At 39.8% G+C, this 18,770-nt stretch overlaps 1 protein-coding gene across 1 annotated transcript in view; it reads left to right on the forward strand.

Moving 5' to 3' along the window:
* The window catches only part of LOC141785271 (sphingosine kinase 1-like), a 58,017-nt gene extending 40,269 nt beyond the window's left edge, over positions 1–17,748 (forward strand). Inside the window, exons 3-5 of the mRNA XM_074663471.1 lie at positions 2,478–2,572; positions 4,126–4,241; positions 12,702–17,748. Coding sequence (XP_074519572.1) covers positions 2,478–2,572; positions 4,126–4,241; positions 12,702–13,578 — 1,088 coding nt within the window. The 3' untranslated portion in view covers positions 13,579–17,748. The remainder of the gene's footprint in view (positions 1–2,477; positions 2,573–4,125; positions 4,242–12,701) is intronic.
* The last annotated feature ends 1,022 nt before the right edge of the window (positions 17,749–18,770 follow it).

The raw sequence follows: 18,770 nt of genomic DNA on the forward strand, positions 1-18,770 counted from the left end.
TAAAAACTTCAGAAGTAGTTATTTCTAAAGTTTTTTGTGGCACTCAGACCAAAAACATTTTTTAAAACAGGTTTTGAACATCTTTGTTTTTGTTGTGAAGATCGGTTTCCATACAGGCTTCACATTTAAAGACCAGGGGCCAATCCTAGTTGTCATTCTTACTTCTTACCCTAGTCTTACCCGCGGCTAGGGTTGGGTACTGAATTAGGTACTTTTATAGGTACAGACTGAATTCTAAAAAAAAAGTACCGCGGACCGGGTCACATAAAATCATAAGGTACCATATTTAGGTACCTAAATGCATCCTTGTGACTGTGAGGGAGTGGAAGAGTAGGTGATTTTCCATGCTGGACATGAACACAGTATTACAAGTTTATATATTGAAGAATAAATATGTTAAATTGAACAAATATATACATTTTATTATTTACAAAAGTTTATATTTTTTTACTTCATAAACACAAAAAAGTACCAAAAATTAGTACCGTTGAGTACCGGTACTGATTGCCAGGTACCAGGAATCTGAACTGTATCGTTTGCAATGTGAAAGGTACCCATCCCTAAACAGGAGCCATATTTTCCCATCAAATGTACATCATGAGAGTCAGAGAGAAACATTTCGCCCTCTGCTGGAGAAAAGTGGTAACTTTTTTTCCAATCCAGTTTAAAAACAAAAACTGAAATGAAGAATTTGAATTTGATAAAAAAAAAAAAAAAAAAGATGTTTGACAAAGAATACTGATTTTGATAACGCCCAACAATACAGCCCAGATATATCAAATTTTTGTTTTTTTTTCTCCCACCCCTAGTGATGACCTCAGTATTTTAGCGAATCTTGAGAAGATCATGGCTATTATTTAAGATCGGTTTCCATACAGGCTTCATATTCAAAGACTAGGGGCCAATCCCAGTTGTCATTCGTACCCCTTCCCCCTCGTCTATCCCTTCCCCTTGGCCCTCTGTTTTACAGGTCTGGGGAAAAGGGTCAAAAAAACATCTCTTAGTTGGAAACGAGAGAGACGCCACTCAATCCCCGTCATCTCCCCTAAACGCTCGCTGACTGTCATAGGTAGAGCGACAGTTTATTCACACCCAAACTGAACACATTTTTAGAAAGTGATGATAAACTGATGTCAGATTAGGGTGACAAACCCACAGCAAACAGACACCACCACATGATTGCACCGCATCACATGAGACACGAGACAGCTTAGCTATGAAAAGTAGAGCCTGACCTGCTGATACCAATTTGGGCCGATACTGATTGTATTTTTTCTTTCTTTCTTCAATATTCCAATCTTATTTTATTGAAAATCATTTAACAATACCTGTGAAACTATAAAATCTTTATGTTTTAACTTAAACAACCAATAGAGTGTCCTGAGTTTTAGGTCTCAGAGCAAAAAGTGACAATAACTGGCTGTCAGACCCGGAGGTATATAAGATCAGTTTCATATGTTAGGATGGGCCGATCACCGATCCTCCAAAATTAAGGAAATTGGCAATGATCGATTGGTGCATGTCTACTGAAAAGCGAATGTTGCGGTATTCAGAATCTATATTATGTGGATTCTGAATACTGTAATTTTTGCTGCTTATGTAGCCGATACAGCTCCTGAATTCAGCTTATCTGCCCAATAACTCATGAAACTCAGCCCACCGCAGTGAAGTCTGTCTGCTATGAACCCGTCACCTCAATCTGACATTGGGGTAGCTATTGTTAGCTATAGCTGTAGCTTTCGCTATAGCAACATCAGGTAGATTGTTGAAAAAAGCGATTTCTAAATGAAACCAACAATTCAAAACCTGGCTGATTAAAATACCTGATCAAAAAAATATTGATGTCAAATTTGGAAGCTTTTTCTAGAAAACTCAAACCAAGTTCCAGATCATTCCGATTCAGCGTTCTTATTTTCTCCACAGTAAATCAAGTCCACTCTGGAGTCCTGTTGTCCACTGGTGATAAAAAAGACTTCCTCTAATGTAAGCAGGCCCTGTCACCAGCGCTCCACTCCATCAGATTATTCAACCCCAGATTAATTTGACAGAGTGCTTCTGGGTAATTCAGCTGTACTGATCTAATTAGCAGGATGCCAGATACTTCATTTAAAACCATAGATCAGCTTTCTCTCCCACGGTGATACTTAAGTGCGCCGCTGGAAGGGAAAAGGAAGGAAGAAAACAAGGAGGACTCTACAATTACCTGATACCTGAAGTCCTGTTTTCTGCATGGTGTAAATAAAACATGAGTATTACTGTCCTGTCTTACTTAAGCCTCTGAAAGAAAACCACTACAGGAATGTCCTTGAGAGAGGCAAGAAATGTTTTCTACATCCCCATTAGGGCTGGATGACCATGACCTCTGACCTCTGCCTGTTTCCTGCCTCCACAGCGACCTTTAAAGAAAGTCTGACCAGTAGGAACACACAGTTCATGTCATCCTCTTAATCTGTGTGTGTGTTGTGTGTCTCTTTCAGAGCGGCAGAATCACGCCCGAGAGCTGGTGAAGGAGGCCGACCTGTCGCAGTGGGACGCTTTAGTCATCATGTCCGGAGATGGACTTCTCTATGAGGTGAAAGATGCTCATGAGCTTCATATCCTGTCATTTTCAGACCAGCTTTTTTCTTTAGAGATGGGTATTGATAAGATTTTATTTATACCGCTGCCCTTATTGATTCTGCTTATCGACCCGATTCTTTATCAATTCTTTCTGTGAATCTTTCACTGTAAAAATGTAGCTTTACAGGTTTTCTGTGTCAACAATGATAAATTGAGTTATCTGGATCTGGATATTTCCAAGCGTAAAATTACTGAAATAAGTAAAAATTGCACATCACATCACATTGATGTAGTGTTTTATTATATGTTTTTGACTGAAGTAGGCCATCTAGTGTCTCGAAATGGTAATTGCTGGGCTAGGACGATATGCTATTCTTGCGATTGTATTCTATTACGATTTTTGGGGGTGCCGATCCGATTAAAATTGCGATTCTTCAATATTTATGACTTTTGCAATTTTTAGTTAGCTTTTTTTGCAAAACAATAAAAGACAAATTCACGATAATTTCTGACAGATTTAAAAGTACGTTCCAGATCCTGGCAATATTCTGGATACTAAGGTCTGGAATATGAAATACGTGCAAAGGGAGTATAACATTAAAGTAGGACTAAAGTGTTGGTGACAATCACAATATGCTTGGCAGAGGTCTACGCTCTCTGAGTGCTTTTCTAGTTTCCCATGAAACGCACATCACATGAGTCAGAGAGAAACACTGCACCCTCTGCTGGAGAAAAGTGGTAACTTTTTTTTCCAATCCAGTTTATAAACAAAGAATGAAACGAAATCTTTCAGTTTGAAAAAAAAAAAAGAACAAAGAATCCCAATATCGCATTTTGATTTTTTTCTCCCACCCTTAATTATCACTTGACTTTAAGTTGTTTGGAACCTTGCCATAGCTATGAAGCTAGCCATGAGCCTGCACCTAACTTTTCTTTTGTTTGCCTTTCAGTTTTTTTGGACATTTGGAGATTTCAGTATCATTTACAAAGAGTAACTATGAGATGTTTTTGTGATAAAAGTTGAAGTTCTAGCAGAAGTTGTCCTGAAATATGCTAACTGCTAGTATATTAATGCAATTTCTCATATACCTTAGCATCAAGCTATTGGTGTTTTTTTAGTATCAGTTTTGGTTTGGTATTGAATTTAGTCCAGTTTTTCAGTGAAACTTCAAGCTGAAAATCCTGAACATAGTTTTCTTTGGAAACATTATCTAACTGCTAAGCTAAGATAGCTGTGGCAGACAAGTCGATGTAAGGTCCGGTAGCTTTAGCATAGTGTAAAGAATTGATAAGGGAATCCTTAAGCATAAAAGCTCAGGATATCGACGGACTGAAATGTTTCTTATTCTCAAAAGGAACCGGTTTTTGATGCCCAACCCTATTTTTCATACAACTTATTAATTAACAAGTAAATCTAGTTACGTCTCATAAAACTATGCAGCTCGTAACACTGCTGAAAACTCATCATCTGATATTATATGTTACTTTGAAAGTCAATAAATTAAATCAGTTGAAGATCAATCTGACTCTGTCTGAGCTTGTGTTTTGTGTCTCTGTGTATGACAGGTGATTAATGGGCTGCTGGAGAGACCAGACTGGGAGGAAGCTATCCGGACCCCGCTGGGGATCCTTCCTGGTGGATCAGGAAATGCTTTGGCAGCATCAGTACATCACTACTCCAGGTACTCCTTCTGTGGTGCTGCTGTAGGTTTGATTCCTTGTTTATGAAAGGCAGTGTGAGCTTTATGCTTGGCTGATTTTATTCACTGGTGACGGATCTGCTGGTAACTGTGGACATACGATTGGATGATCATGGTTTATTATCTCCGTCTCTCACGGCTGCACACAGATGTGACCTCTGAGGCTGGTTGAACTTTCAATTATTTACTGCTGCAGGGCATCAATGATGAAGCTGTTAGTTAATTGACAGGGTATTAGACCCACTGGTTTTCCAAAGAGTATCATTTCATTGCAAAAATAAATTCCACTTAACTAAATCTCACCATGATTTGTCTTTGGATGCAGGACGGCGCACTGCTCAGTAAATTGGTCCTGGGAATATTGTTATCCATTGCTGGATAGTTGTTGCACCTTAAAGTCAGGGTTAGAACTTTACCAGGGGTCTTGTTAAAGTCCCAATTTAATATATTTGCCTTTTCATAATCCATATTTTAAAAAAGGGTTTATCAGCTCCATAATTGGTTATATCTAAATCTATTTTTCTGCTGAATGATTTTGGAAGATAATCTCATTTTATAGTATTAACAGCATGATTTTATTTCTTACTTTTTCATTTATTTATTTATATATATATTATATTTATATTTTTTAAACCGTTTTCAATTGAGTCTTTGCAATTTGAAAAATTGCATTTTGTTACATTGCGATGCAAGTTTTAATTTGATCAATTGTTCAGCCCTAGTAGATAAGCAGGTAGGACATGAGTAACACTCAACAGATAGTCTGCTCACCCTCGGGACACTGTTTGATTGTTGTCACATTTCAAAATGTAAATTAATACATGACCTTGTCGCTTTGCATTCTGGGAAAAATTGTCTTGAACAAAGAAAGCCAGTGTTATAAATTAAATCTGCTCTCCAAAACAAATGCACAACTTGGCAAGAGTCATAGCTTTACAACAGTGGGTGATGTAGTCTTTATTTTGGAAAAACACTACCGATTCTGGCCACTGGTGTCACTGCAGTCCACACCTGATTGCTGGTTTTCCCTCACGCTAGGGTTCACTGAAAGCCTGTTTTCACCAAGTAGTTCGGTTCGGTTCGTCTCAGCACAGCACGCATTTTACGGCGCTTCCACTGACTAATCCTGGGACAGATCTCCAAATAACCAAGACGAGTTGTCCCACTTTTTGGGACCCTTCCGTAGGAGTGCCAGACTGAACAGATCTGATCCCAGAAGGTGGAGCTACAACACTGCAGACCTTTGATTGGTCAAAAGAGTCGTCACGTCCTGTGTGACAGAGACAGCGGCTGTATTTCTCCTGGTGGCACACAGCCTTCCCTGAAACAAAACTTGATTGTGCTTTGTAACAAAAATCCACATGCCAATCACAAAGAAGACGAATCGCTGGATGTCTTCCATATTTGCTCTTTGTTTACTTGTTTACTTTTCTTCTTTGTTGGATTTATTAGCAGGGTACACTGTGTTGCGCTACTATGACGTCACACTATTGTTTAAGTGATGCAGCTACCAGCATCTGGCTTAGACACCGCCTACCACAAGGGGGCACCACTGGCTGTAGAAACGCAAACAGTACCAGGCTGCTCGCTGTGTGTTTGCTGTTTGTTGGGGAGAAAAAAAAAGCTTGATCACTTTAAGGTAAATTTTGTTTTTAGTTCCTCTCTGACAGTGTAAAGGTCACTATCAGCTCCAGTTTGCTCTTTCATTGTTTTCTTCATTTAGAAATGTCACCGTGTGTTTGTCTTCCTTTAGAGTCCAGCAGCTTCTCTGTCTTTATTGAGCCTGAATTAAAAATCTGACACATTAAAAGAGAATCTGATCACAGACTTTTATCAAACGTCAGTCACTTTCATTCTTCATTCTGGCTGCATCTGCCAATCAGCTTCTCATCAAACAATGGACCTGCAGCCAGAACAGCAGCCACAATGGGAGGAAGGGACCAGACTCTGCATTGTTTACTCTCCTCTCACACTCCCGGGCATCCAGAAAATCTCTCTGTCTCTCTCTCTCTCTGGTCGCTGCAGGCTGTCCCGCAGTGGCCCTGGCTGCGGTGTTTCTGGTATTATTCCCAGCTGAATGTCGGGTTCACTGAGGCTGCGTGGATCAAACGAGCGACAGCTAGAATGTATCTGGTATTATGTGATGCAGAGAACAGGTTCGCTGAGTGAGTGTTTAATGTGTTTCTGAACACAAACATCAGAATGAGCACCAGCTGGAACTTCATGTTCTGAAGAGACAGGTTTGACACTTTGATGTGATGGATCGTCTCCCTCCTCTGGTGGTTCACAGACACTGCAGCTCAAAAACAGGCTGCTGCACTTAGATCTGTCTTCATACGGCCCCAGTGTCTCACTAAACTCCATCTGGACTCTGCATAGGCTGCTAGTTTAAAGCTAAAGCTCTGTACATTCTGCTGAAACTCAACAACCCTCACATTCAACTTCTTTAAATGAAGGAATTAATCATGATGTGAAAATTTGAGAGTCCAAAAAACACATAAGAGGACACAAGACCAGATTAAATGTGTGAAAATGTTAAAATTAATGCATAATAATCATTCAGAATGCAGGGTCAGAGATGTTTGGGTCAAAATTGTTGTTTTAAGGTCAAAATAGAAAAAGAAAATCTGGAAAAAGCAATCCTGATAAATTTCAGATGCTGACACCAGAGTCATCGCCTCTCAATTGAGGGGATGAGGGTTCGATTCCAGCTCCAGCAGTCACATGCTGCAGTGTTCTTAAGCAAGATACTGAATTGTGTGGATGAATATGAATGTGAAAGATGAACTGATGATTCCTAATATAGCATCAGTCCCTGCCGTCAGTGTGTAGACCATAGACTGTATATAGAGCGGACATTGTGGCTCCGCCATTTATCATTGTATGGTTTTGAAGCCAAAATACATAGCCAATAGCCATTGGTCGCAGTTTGGAGCCAGAGTCTGCTCAGTAGAGACTGTGAGGGATTCTGGGAGAATCTAAGTGGAGCCAGGTGACAAAAATATATACATTTTTTTCTTTCGAGAGTCTAATCTCTTCCTGACTCTACCTCCTGACATATTGTCCAATCCCCGAAGAAAATACACAAGAAAGGCAGCTGTCAATCATCGTTAAACGTTACGTAAAACCTTGTTTTTAACCTCGTATAACTAATGAAAACAAAACTTTTCAGAAAAAAGAGGACTTGGATACAAAACAGGCAAATAATATCTTCAAATCACCACAACAATCCGAGTGAGAAACATGTCTACCAGGTGTAATAATTTTTTAAAGTTTGACCACAGCCCATCTGGAATGACTGGAAAGCCGTATTTTCTAACCTATACTGCAGCCAGCCACCAGGGGGAGCAGTTTTGAGGAGACCTCACTTCGAGCCAAGCAAGCGGATGTCCATTTTTTTACAGTCTATGAATGTGATAGATGAACTGATGGTTCCTAACAAAGCATCAGTCCATGCCGTCAGTGTGAAAATGAGGTGTAGATGGGTGAATAAGACTACCAGTGAAAAGCGCTGCATAAGTACTGGTCCATTTACCTTTTAGCATGAAAACATCCTGACATATTTCCTCATACTGCCCCCTATTGGGGGCAATACACTCGAGTCACACTCCAATTCAAGTTCCAATTCTGGGTTAACGATGCGATTTTCTCCCGATGTTTTTTTTTTTTTTTTAACAAAAAGAGCATGCAGACAAAATAAAACTGACACAAATCATGCAAAGAATGCTAAATTTATGACACACACACCCTCACACACATAATACATTTAAATGTAAAAAAAAAAGACTACAAAACATATTTTCTCTTTTTAACAAGGTAAAGAGAATTCCTTTTTTAATTCTCTGAGTTGGGGTAAACTGTGCAAAAAAAGTATGTCCTTTTCCTTAAAGTGCAAGTGAAATTATATTTTATCTTTGCTAACAAAAACTAAATTAAAAAACAACTTTTTGAACACATCTCACATCAAAATAACAAAATAAATAATAATAAAAAAAACAATCACAGAATTCCAAGTGTTCTATCATAGACTGTAAAAAAAATAGACGTCATCTTGCTCGGTCGCTTCAAAAACTGCTCCCTCTGGTGGCTGGCTGCAGTATAGGTAAAAAATAATCCATCTCCCCAGTCATTCCAGATGGGCTGTGGTCAAACTTTAAAAAATAAGTACATTTCGTAGAAATGTTTCTCACGTCCGATTGTTGTGGTGATTTGAAGATATCATTTGGCTGTCTTGTATTCAAGTCCTCTTTTTTCTGAAAAGTTTCGTTTTCATTTGTTATACAAGGTTAAAAACAAGGTTTTACGCCACGTTTAAAGATAATTGACAGCTGCCGTTCTCATGTATTTTTTTCAGGGATTGTAAAATATGTCAGGAGGTACAGCCAAGAGGTGAGAAGGCTCTCGAAAGAAAAAGATAATTATTATTTTTGTCACCAGCCTCTACTGCACAGACTCTGGCTGCACAACTGCTACCAATGATGGCGCCTGTGACGGGGGTATTTTAGCTTCAAAACTGTACAATGATAAATGGGAAATGTATTAAGAGACGAATGAGGGACAGGTGAGGTTTGATTTCATCAGTTTATGATCATGGTTGAAGAATGTTTGAGCACACTGATGTTTAGAGAAATAACCAAAAGAAATAGATAACAAATCAAGCATTCATGTGTTACTTTCATGGTTAATAAACATGTCCATAAGAGCCGCTGGTCTCTGACATTTTTACAAATTAAATGTGTCCCCCTTTTGCAAAAAGTTAGGACACCCCTGATTTGAACAGATGATCTCTTTATCTTGAGAAATTGAACTTTTTCTCCTCTCTGTTAACACCAAATACCAAATGTTTCTCCCCTCGACCTTTAAGCGAGCAGCGATCAGAGAGAAAGGAGCAGTAGAAATGGAGTCGAGTCTGTTTGTAAAGTCGGGATGATGAATATGGAGATATATGCTGAGCCAAGCTGAGGCGCTCACTCCTCACTGTAATTGGCTGTGGGTGGTGACAGCAGGCAAATCTGAGCGTGTGTGTGTGTGTGTGTGTGTGTGTGTGTGTGTGTGTGTGTGTGTGTGTGTGTGTGTGTGTGTGTGTGTGTGTGTGTGACCTTCCACCCTTGCTCTCCGCTCTCCCAGATGGGCTTGTCTTTGTTGTCTGAACGCTCCGTTGTGTCTGACGGCTCATGACTCCGTCCCACCTCCAGCATTTGTCCCTCTGCTCCCCCAGCATCCCCCGCTTTCTTCTTCACTTTGTCTCTCCCCTCCTCCTCCTCCCTGTCTCCCTCCTTTCTTCCCTCTTCTGTGTTTTTATGATTACACAATAAGGTCACAGTTACCCCAGTATTGTGTAACACTCCTCTTATAGCAGAATTCCAAAAACAGCCTTGACCCATTTCCTAACCCAGAAATATGAACTGCACCTTCTTGTTTCTGCGTCTTGTTTTTGAAGCCAGCTCTGCAGCGGAGGCGGAAATTATTTACCAGGGAGTTAATGATGAAGACAGAGGGATGAAGCTGATGCTGTTTAAAAGAAACAACCTGAGAAACAGGAGTGTGACAAAGGTGTGATGATTGTCTTTCTGCATTTTCTCAAACTAAGCAAGAAAGCTGTAAATTTAATGATTCAGTCATTATTCTCTTCTCCTTTCTGAAGTCTGAAGCTCCTGTTAGCTGCTGATGTTGCTCTGCTTTTCTTCAGCACACCTTTGTTGTGAAGTCGACTTTTGGGTGAAACTTTTTTCGCCTTTGAAGTTCTGTTGTTCTCCTCTCTAACCATGAAAAACATCAACGTGGTTACACGACCCCATCTCTTCTCCTTGTTGCAGCAGCACCAGTTCTTCTTCTCTGTATTAAGCCGTAGCTTGCATACCGCCATGAATGTGAAGACTTTTTCAAAAGCAAATGGAAGCTACGCTCGTTAACAGTTTTTATCAGATAAAGTTTCAAAGAGTCACTGCGAGGGCTATCCTTAAAAGCTAGTGTTTTTCCAAGAGAAAGACTACATTTCCCATGAGCACCTTCACCCACTGTCATAAAGATGTGACTCTTGCCAAGATGTGCATTTGTTTTGGAGGTCAGATCTCCTTTTTAGCTCTACTTTTCTTTGTTTGAGACAACATTTCCCAACATGCAAAGCAAAAAGTTAATGTGTTTACTTGTAGTTTGAAACAAGACCACAATCAAACTTTGTAAACTCTGTAGTTTAGTATTTAGAAGGGGAGCAGACTATCTGTTCAGTGTTCCTCACAGCCCAGTGCTCTGAGTAAATCATGGTTATGTCCTACCACACTGCAAAAAACTAAAATCTTATCAAGTGTTTTTGTCTTTTTTAAGTAAAAATTGTCTTATTATACTCGATATGAGCCACTTTCAACTTATCTATCCAGAAAAATGTCTTGTTTCAAGTTATCAGAGTACAAAAATTAGGTTTTAATTGCTTGTAACCTGTAAAAAAACCTGCCAATGGAACAAGAAAAAATTGAAAATTTCTTTGAGACTAGAACAATGTCTTAATACAAGTAACTTTTCTCTTGTTCCATTGGCAGATTTTTTTACTGGTTACGAGTAATTCAGACCTCATTTTAAACAAGACATTTTTCTGGATTGGTCATGTGAATTAGGCTCATATTGAGTCTAAAAAGGAATTTTCTACTAAAAAATAAGACAAAAACACATGATAAGATTTTAGTTTTTGCAGTGCAGTGCTCATCTACCAACTACAGCCTCACCAATCAGAGCTAACGTAACCTCACTCTACATTTTATTGATAGACTCCCAAGTTTGAACAGACCACTGCAAAATAACTACTGACTGTGGGTTGGAATCAACATTATCACAAACCACTTAAAACAGATTAGTTTAATTAAAGCAACAAATAACTAAATGAAATGTTCCAGTTGTCTGTAGATCTGTTTTCTTCAATAATATCTTACTGGGGAGTTTAAAACTCTTGAAGCACTTCTTTCTGGAATAACGTTTTTGAAAACTCTTGTTCTTGAATGTGCTCTTACACCAACCACTTTTGTCCAAAGCAACGTACAACACAAGCAAGAATATAAATACTATATGATGTATACTTCAACCTTCTATAACATTCAGTTATTGGGCTCAAAAATCAATAAGAGCTGAGTCTTAGACCTACTGACTCATTCTACCCCTGAGGACAAAGAGGAGAAGGGTCAGATTAAGACCCTAAGTGTTCCCTGAACAGATGAGTCTTCAGACATCTCTTAAAGTAGAAAGGGACTCTGTGGATCGTATAGAGTTAGGTAATTCATTCTACCATTTGGGCACAACAGAGAAGAAGAGTCTGGCTAGTGATTTGGAGCCGTGCTGGGCTGGAAGCACCAGGCGTCTTTCACAAGCAGAGCGTAGTGGACAAGAAGGAGTGTAGACCCGGATGAGGGACCCCAGGTAGGCAGGAGCCGTTCTTGTCAATGTTTTGTGAGCCAGAAGAAGAACTTTGAATTTGATTCGAGCTGCTACTGCTAGTAGGGAGTTGCAGTAGTGGTCTAGAGGGCAGGTGTGAAGTTAATTTCAGGTTTCTCGTCTCCTGTCCCATCTTTTATAATGGAAACTTCAACTAAGGCTATAACTTTCCCATATGAGAGCCAAAATGTTTCATAAAAGGAAATTAAAACATCAGCCAAAGTTGGGATCAAGGAACATGGGTTGGGGGGTCGACGAAAAAAGTTTTTACAGTTCTCTGTGCCATTATTATGGAAGCACATTTCCATCAGTTTAAAAAAAGGCAAAGTTATGAGATACTTCCATACTTTTCATACTTTCAAAATAATGACAGATTTTTTTATCACATTTTTTTTTTTAACTGGCAGGAATGGGCTTCCATACATCAGTGTTGTACAAATATGTACAAAATACAGGTTAAATTTTATACAAAATCGTGCAAACTAGAAATATTTGATGTGTTTTCCACACTCTCTGTTGCCGAGGTGACCAGACCAGAGTAACCACGGTTCAGTGGCGGCAGATTGTGTTCTTCTACGGCAGGGGGTTGTCGGTCTCTAGCAGCGCTATTTTGAGTGTCATGGGCCTATATTATTTGGAAGCCTTGCTTTGAATTAAGGGACGTGGATCATTTTTTGAAGTTAGATTTAACAGCTGGTTGCAGAACAATCTTCCTGTCTTTGTCACAGACAATTCAGAGTAAAGATATTTATGACACTTTGGAGCTGAAATTGTGAATATTTTGAATAACATTTATCTTTAAAGGAAGTTTGTTCCTCATTTATGTGATAAATCATGAAAACTGTTGGAGGGCTTTTCATTCTGCTGCTCACACTTGTTTGATGTCATGGAGACGAGATCAGAAAAAGACAGATTTTCTGAAGGTTTCTCTGGTGAAAGATGACCTCATGGAGAAGTGAGGAAAGCAAATGTAAAGATAAAAACGACCTTAACGTGATGATCTCTTTGCTCCCTCTCCTGCAGATCCTCTCCGGTGTCCAGCGAGGAGCTCCTGCTCAGCTGTGGCTTCCTGCTCTGCAAAGGCCTGGTCTCCCGCATGGACCTGGTTTCCATCCACCTCTCCTCCAGCCCTCGCCTCTTCTCCTTCCTCTCCCTGGCCTGGGGCTTTGTGGCGGATGTGGATATCGAGAGCGAGAAGTACCGCCACGTTGGAGCGGCCCGCTTCACGGTGGGCACGCTGGTGAGGCTGGCGTCTCTCCGCGTCTACAGAGGTCAGCTGTCTTACCTCCCCGCCCCTGAGGACTACAACAACCAGGAGGCTTTGAAGAATAACATGACTCTGCACTGCAATAACCAGACGCGATCTCTGGGTCTGTGTCACCCGTCCAGAGACTCAGTCCGCCAGAACACCTTCCACAACTCCTGCCACTCCAACAACTCCCTCAAAGTGAGGCGGGCGGAGAGCACGCAGTCCAGAGCTTCCTCTAAAGCTCCGAGCGGCCCTCCAGACTCCCTGCTGCTGCCTCTGGACCAGCCTCTGCCTGCAGACTGGGTGGTGGTCCAGGAGGAAGACTTCGTCCTCATGCTGGCCATGTACCAGTCTCACCTTGCTGAGGACCTGCTGGCCGCACCTGAAGCTGCCCCGGATGACGGCGTGATCCACCTGTTCTACGTCCGAGCGGGAATATCTCGCGCGGCGCTGCTGAAGCTGTTCTTAGCGATGGAGAAAGGCGCTCACATGACAACGAACTGTCAGCATCTGGTGTACGTGAAGGTGCAGGCGCTCCGGCTGGAACCGTTCTCCCCTAAAGGGATCATAACCGTGGATGGCGAGGTGGTGGAGTACGGGCCGGTGCAGGCAGAGGTTCACAGAGGCCTGGCCAGATTAATCACTGGGTGAAACGAACGGTGTCATCATCTTTGCTGCTCGAGGCCTCAACACAAACATTTAGCTTTTTTTAAATTAGACGGTACGGGAGGAAAACGATGGATGTACGACTCAGTCACTGTTAACGCAATATCAGCTTCTCATAGCTACGCAAAATACGACATCAACGAGGAAGTTACAGAGTGAAGGCTGCTAGATTAAGAGTAATAAGGGCCACCTATGGAGAGCCAGAGTGTTCAATATCAGAAACTATGACACAAATCAAAATATTAATCTGTTAATCTTTACCTTTAAAGCACACGATGATCTCATAGAGCGTCTGCTTTCAACGGCGAGTTTCCATGACACACCGCTCTAATGTTAGAGATGATTTTGTAAAAAAAACCTGTTTACATCGTAGGTGAAATCTCAGACCAATGAGACGTCTCAAAATTCATTCATTGATCATGGTTATTCTATGGTATTGAACACTTTGGGTCTTTGTAATCATGGGGCCTCTTTGCACACACACACACATACACACACACTCATACACACATTTATCTCCAGCACATAAATCATCTGCACTTTTAGCCTCTGTTACTTCATTTTGTTTGTTGCTGCTTGAGGAGGATTTCTGTCACATCCGTCTGAGCTACAGCAGCTTACACAAGAACAGAGGGTAGATTTATGTCCTTACAGAGTGTGTGTGTGTGTGTGTGTGTGTGTGTGTGTGTGTGTGTGTGTGTGTGTGTGTGTGTGTGTGTGTGTGAGAGAGAAGGAAGCAGTAAATGAAGTAGCAGCTCTGTTGTTGCTGTGGTTTTCCACTTTGGGTAACTGTTCATCATTCACAGAATCCTCAAACTGTCGACGAGGCAGAGAGTCTGAACTTGAACTTTTAGGGGGTCATAAGAGGAGTTGGTTGTCAGTAAACAAACAAAATGTGTCACATTTATTTATTCAGACAGATTAACAATAATAATAATTAAATTATTTACTTTTTTTTTGAAAACTTTTTTGAAGGTTTGATTTTTTTTCGTATTCTGATTCTAATCTCAGAAAACCTGAAATAATAATAATGATAATAATAATTACAATAATTAACTTAACTTGTATAGCAATTTTCAAAAACAATGTTACAAAGTGCTTTACGTAATAAAAACAAACAGTAAAAGAAATAAAAGAGAAGAAGATAAAGAGAAATGTCAGAAAAAATATAGAAATATAAAAAGCTAAGAACCTCTACCAAATAAGGGAAAAGAAAGTATGAAAAAAAAAATTAAAATAATTAAAACAAGAGAAATTAAAAGATTTAAGATCCTGTTGAAGATACTGTCAAAAAAAATGAAATAAAATAAAAACAGCATTTTGATGATTAAACATGCTCAGATAAAATCTTCAATAAAAGCACATCTATAAAAATGTGGATTTAAAAGAGGTCAAAGAGTTTACTTTTCTGATATACTCAGGCAATTTTAAAAGTAAATTCAGTTTTGTTAAAAAAAGAAGAAAAAAAATCAAACCTAAAATAAAATGTAGTCTGCTCGTTACTTAGGTTTGTTGTTGTAGTCGACACATTTTGTTTTATTTTGAAAGTCACTTGGTGCTTTTAGGTGATTTCTGTACACAACTTCCTGTCATGCTTGATGTGCTTTTTGTAAATTGAGGAGTCAGTCTGAGAATAGGAGCCCAGTGCTATACTATTTATGCTATACTGGTCATGTTAACTGGAAAAGAGTCAGCCTAGACCGGTTACGCATCTCATGTATTTTGTGCATCAGAGCTGTTTCATTCTTGTTTTCAAAGCAAGCAGAAACAATTGGATTATCACTAAAAAGCTGTTTTTCTTACAGTTTTTAATTGTATTTCTTCTGCCATCCACTAGGGGGCCACAAGCTAGTGGTCTCATCAGTGGAGATTGGTTAAAAGGGAAGGATTGCATCAGGAAGGGAATCTGACGTCAAAGCTGTGCTAAATCCCCATGTGGAACTTAAAAATGTAAAAATGAGTGATCCGCCGTGTCCAACTTGTAAAGGGAAAAGAAAAATATGAGATATACTCTGATAAAAAGAGAAATGTCTTAAAGGAGAAGTTCAGGAATCATAAAAACCGTGAAGAGGGCGAGAAACCTCTAAAGTTGAGTTCAGGATCTCAACTCTCAGTGACAAAGAGCAGATCTATTCAGCTTATTTCTATCCTCTTTTGTGCTCATTTTTACTCAACAGAGCTTAAGTATCATGAAGGGAAGAGAGCTACAGCGACACACTTGTTTCACCAACAAATCCTACTTCCAACTTAAATACAATTTTATTCCTTTTCTGTTTACAAAGTAAGAAAAAAATGCAGTTGCCATAAAATTTTTAGTCTTATCCTTGTAGTAAGGAATAGAGAGTGTTAAATTAATGATGGTATCAGAAAAACTTTAAAAGTCAGATCGGTGCATCCTCCGACATGGTAACATATCAAACAACGGTAATAATTTATGCACAAGCTCCTCTTTCTCATTTGACCAAAACTATTTATTGAACTTCTCTTTGTTGAGAATATAGGGTGAAATGTACCTTTAAAAGCTCTATTTATTGCACCATGTGAAGGTCTGTTTTCATGTTTGGTGACGGTTAATCTCATGTAGATGTGACAAACCTCACACCATGGTTGAACCAGCTGTGACTTCTGCTTCCTGCTTTTTGCTTTCATCCATCCTTCCTTTGCTGCTAAGTGCTGCAGTGCTCTGCAGAGCAGTCTCAGACCCCTGTATGTGTGTGTGTGTGTGTGTGTGTGTGTATGTGTGTGTGGGGAGGGTTATTTCAGATCATCACCGATGTGTCCTTACCATCCAGCTTTAAGAAACAAAGATGTCAGGATTCAGGAAGTGTGATTTCAGATGTGAGGGGGGATAAAAGGACCAGCTTTGCCTGAGTGAGAGGAGTAGAGGAGCATCCTGCCTTAAAGCGACTTAGGAGGGGGTTGAAAAGCTGGTTAAAACAGCAGAATCCACATGGAGGAGGGGGAGGAAGGGGAAGAGGGAGGGGGGAGATATCGACGTGTTAAATGCTGCATGAGGGAGGCGGTGTGTTGTTCCTGACAGGGCGCCCTCATTCTTCCTCCTCATCACAACAAATCATCTGAGAGCACTAGGAAAGTGTCCTCTCTGACGGGGAGAGACGGATGTGTCATTTCTCCCTGAGGCGAGGGACACAGAAACTGTTCTGGTCAGAAAATCTGCTGTTGAGCAAGAAATGTTTGTGTACGACGCCTGCAGAAACATCCTGTCATCTGGTACTTTGTCAAATTCTGACCAAAATAATTTTCTTTCACGTTTCTTTTTGTTTTTCATGATTTTTGCACATTGTTAGTTTGATGCCTGAAGCCTTCATGGGACACTGAAGCCGGTTTTCTGTCCTTGAACGTCTTATTTTGTTCTTTTTTCTTCTCATGAAGGACTTTGATGAGCACCAAGCACAGACGGTGAGAGCAGTACTTGAAGACAGGTTTCCTCTCTGCTTTTGCTGTTATTTCAAAGGGAAATGTTGGTAGCACTTCAAACATCAGGCCGTTCGGCTCGAGACACCAAAGAGAGGTTTCTGAGTCTGTTAGAAGTGAAATTTAGAGGCCTTAAGATGTCAAACGAAACCGTAATAATGAAAAACGACGTGCAGCTGATTTGTGTTCTCCTCGTATCTTCAAAGTGCTGCTGAGCCCACTGTTCATGCATTTTGTGTTTCTATGCAAAGTCTGATTTGTGGAGTGATGCAGTGCTCCTTTTTGATGTGCCTTGGCTGTGCTGCCTCCTGGTGGTGTGAACATAGCAGTGCATTCATGGGTTTCTCATTCGCCACAGGCTGACAAAGATTTCTTCTCTCATCGCCATCCTCGTTTCAAAGACGAACACCGACGCGCTGGTTAAACTTGAGAGCCAAAGGAAGATATCGACAGTGTGAAGCTGCGGCTCGGAGCTTTTCTGTAAACCTTTGTCAATAATCCCACATGTAGGAGACGTTCCCCGTCAATAAAAAGAGGAGAACTTCAGCTCCTGGTTGATGTTTTGTTGTCAGGAGAAGAAAACTGTCGGTCTCACTGCTGATTTGCTCTTCGTGTCTTTAACCTGCTGCTTTAAACGGAGTCCTCTCGACTGTTTCGATATTTCTGGTGAAGGGAATTTTCTTTTCGTTTCTGCCCACTGAAGATTGAATGATTGATATCACAGAGAAATCTATTTTTTCATTAGACAAATGTCTGTAATTTTTCTAATGCTGATCAAACATTCTGGAAAGTGGAGTGTATTTGATTGAAAAATAAATAATATAATGAATAAAACAGAGCTGTGGTTTGGTTTTTCAAGCTTGGACTGAATCACTGAACATTTTGGATGCTGAAGAAACCAGGTCCTGAGTTTTTGATATCTTTGTGTAAAAGTTAAGCTATTTTGCTGTGTATATAAAAAGCAATCATAATATTTCTTTTAAAGTATTATTTTTATTGTTAGACAATCGTGTCAGGTAAAGGATCTCAATATCAGGAATAAAAATTAACCCAAAATAAAAACTTATATATATATATATATATATATATATATATATATATATATATATATATATATATATATATATATATATATATATATATATATATGTATACATGTATATAGACATATAAATTATTAAATTATTCAACCATTTGGCTCAACAGGTTGGATTCGTTAAGTGTCCACCTGAACTTGGCTGTAGAGACACTGGACGAGATACCAAGTTCAGAAAAAAAGTCTTTATGGGAAAAATAATTATGTCTTCAGCCTGGTTACAGTTTTGGTCTGGATTATTTTTATGAGTTGTAAGTTTAATAACTCCGAAAGTAATGAGGTTGATTTGATTGACAGGTGGGCACCCTGTAGCTGTCCATGAAGAGGCTAAAGGCCCGCCTCTTTATCTCATCAAGACCTTGACAAACCTCGAATGAAGCCAGGTTGAGCTCAGCATTTCTAAAATAGCTTCTGATGTTGATAATTTTCAAAACTATGAACCAGAAACCAATGGGTGATGTCACAAACACTAAGTTCACATATTATACAGTGTGAGATTGAGACAGACTCCTGAAAAGAGACATAAAGGACCAAAGGTCTTTGCTAACAAGTTCAGTTTCTCACACAATGACCGTGCTGGCCTGTATCATGCTTGAAACGGAAACGTTAAACTCTAAAGAAGCAGCACAAAGAGACATTAAAGATG

The sequence above is a fragment of the Halichoeres trimaculatus genome, unplaced genomic scaffold (assembly GCF_033239565.1).
Source record: "Halichoeres trimaculatus isolate MK-OKI-2021-1 unplaced genomic scaffold, fHalTri1.1 fHalTri1_scaffold_2, whole genome shotgun sequence".
In the NCBI taxonomy this organism is placed as follows: Eukaryota; Metazoa; Chordata; class Actinopteri; order Labriformes; family Labridae; genus Halichoeres; species Halichoeres trimaculatus.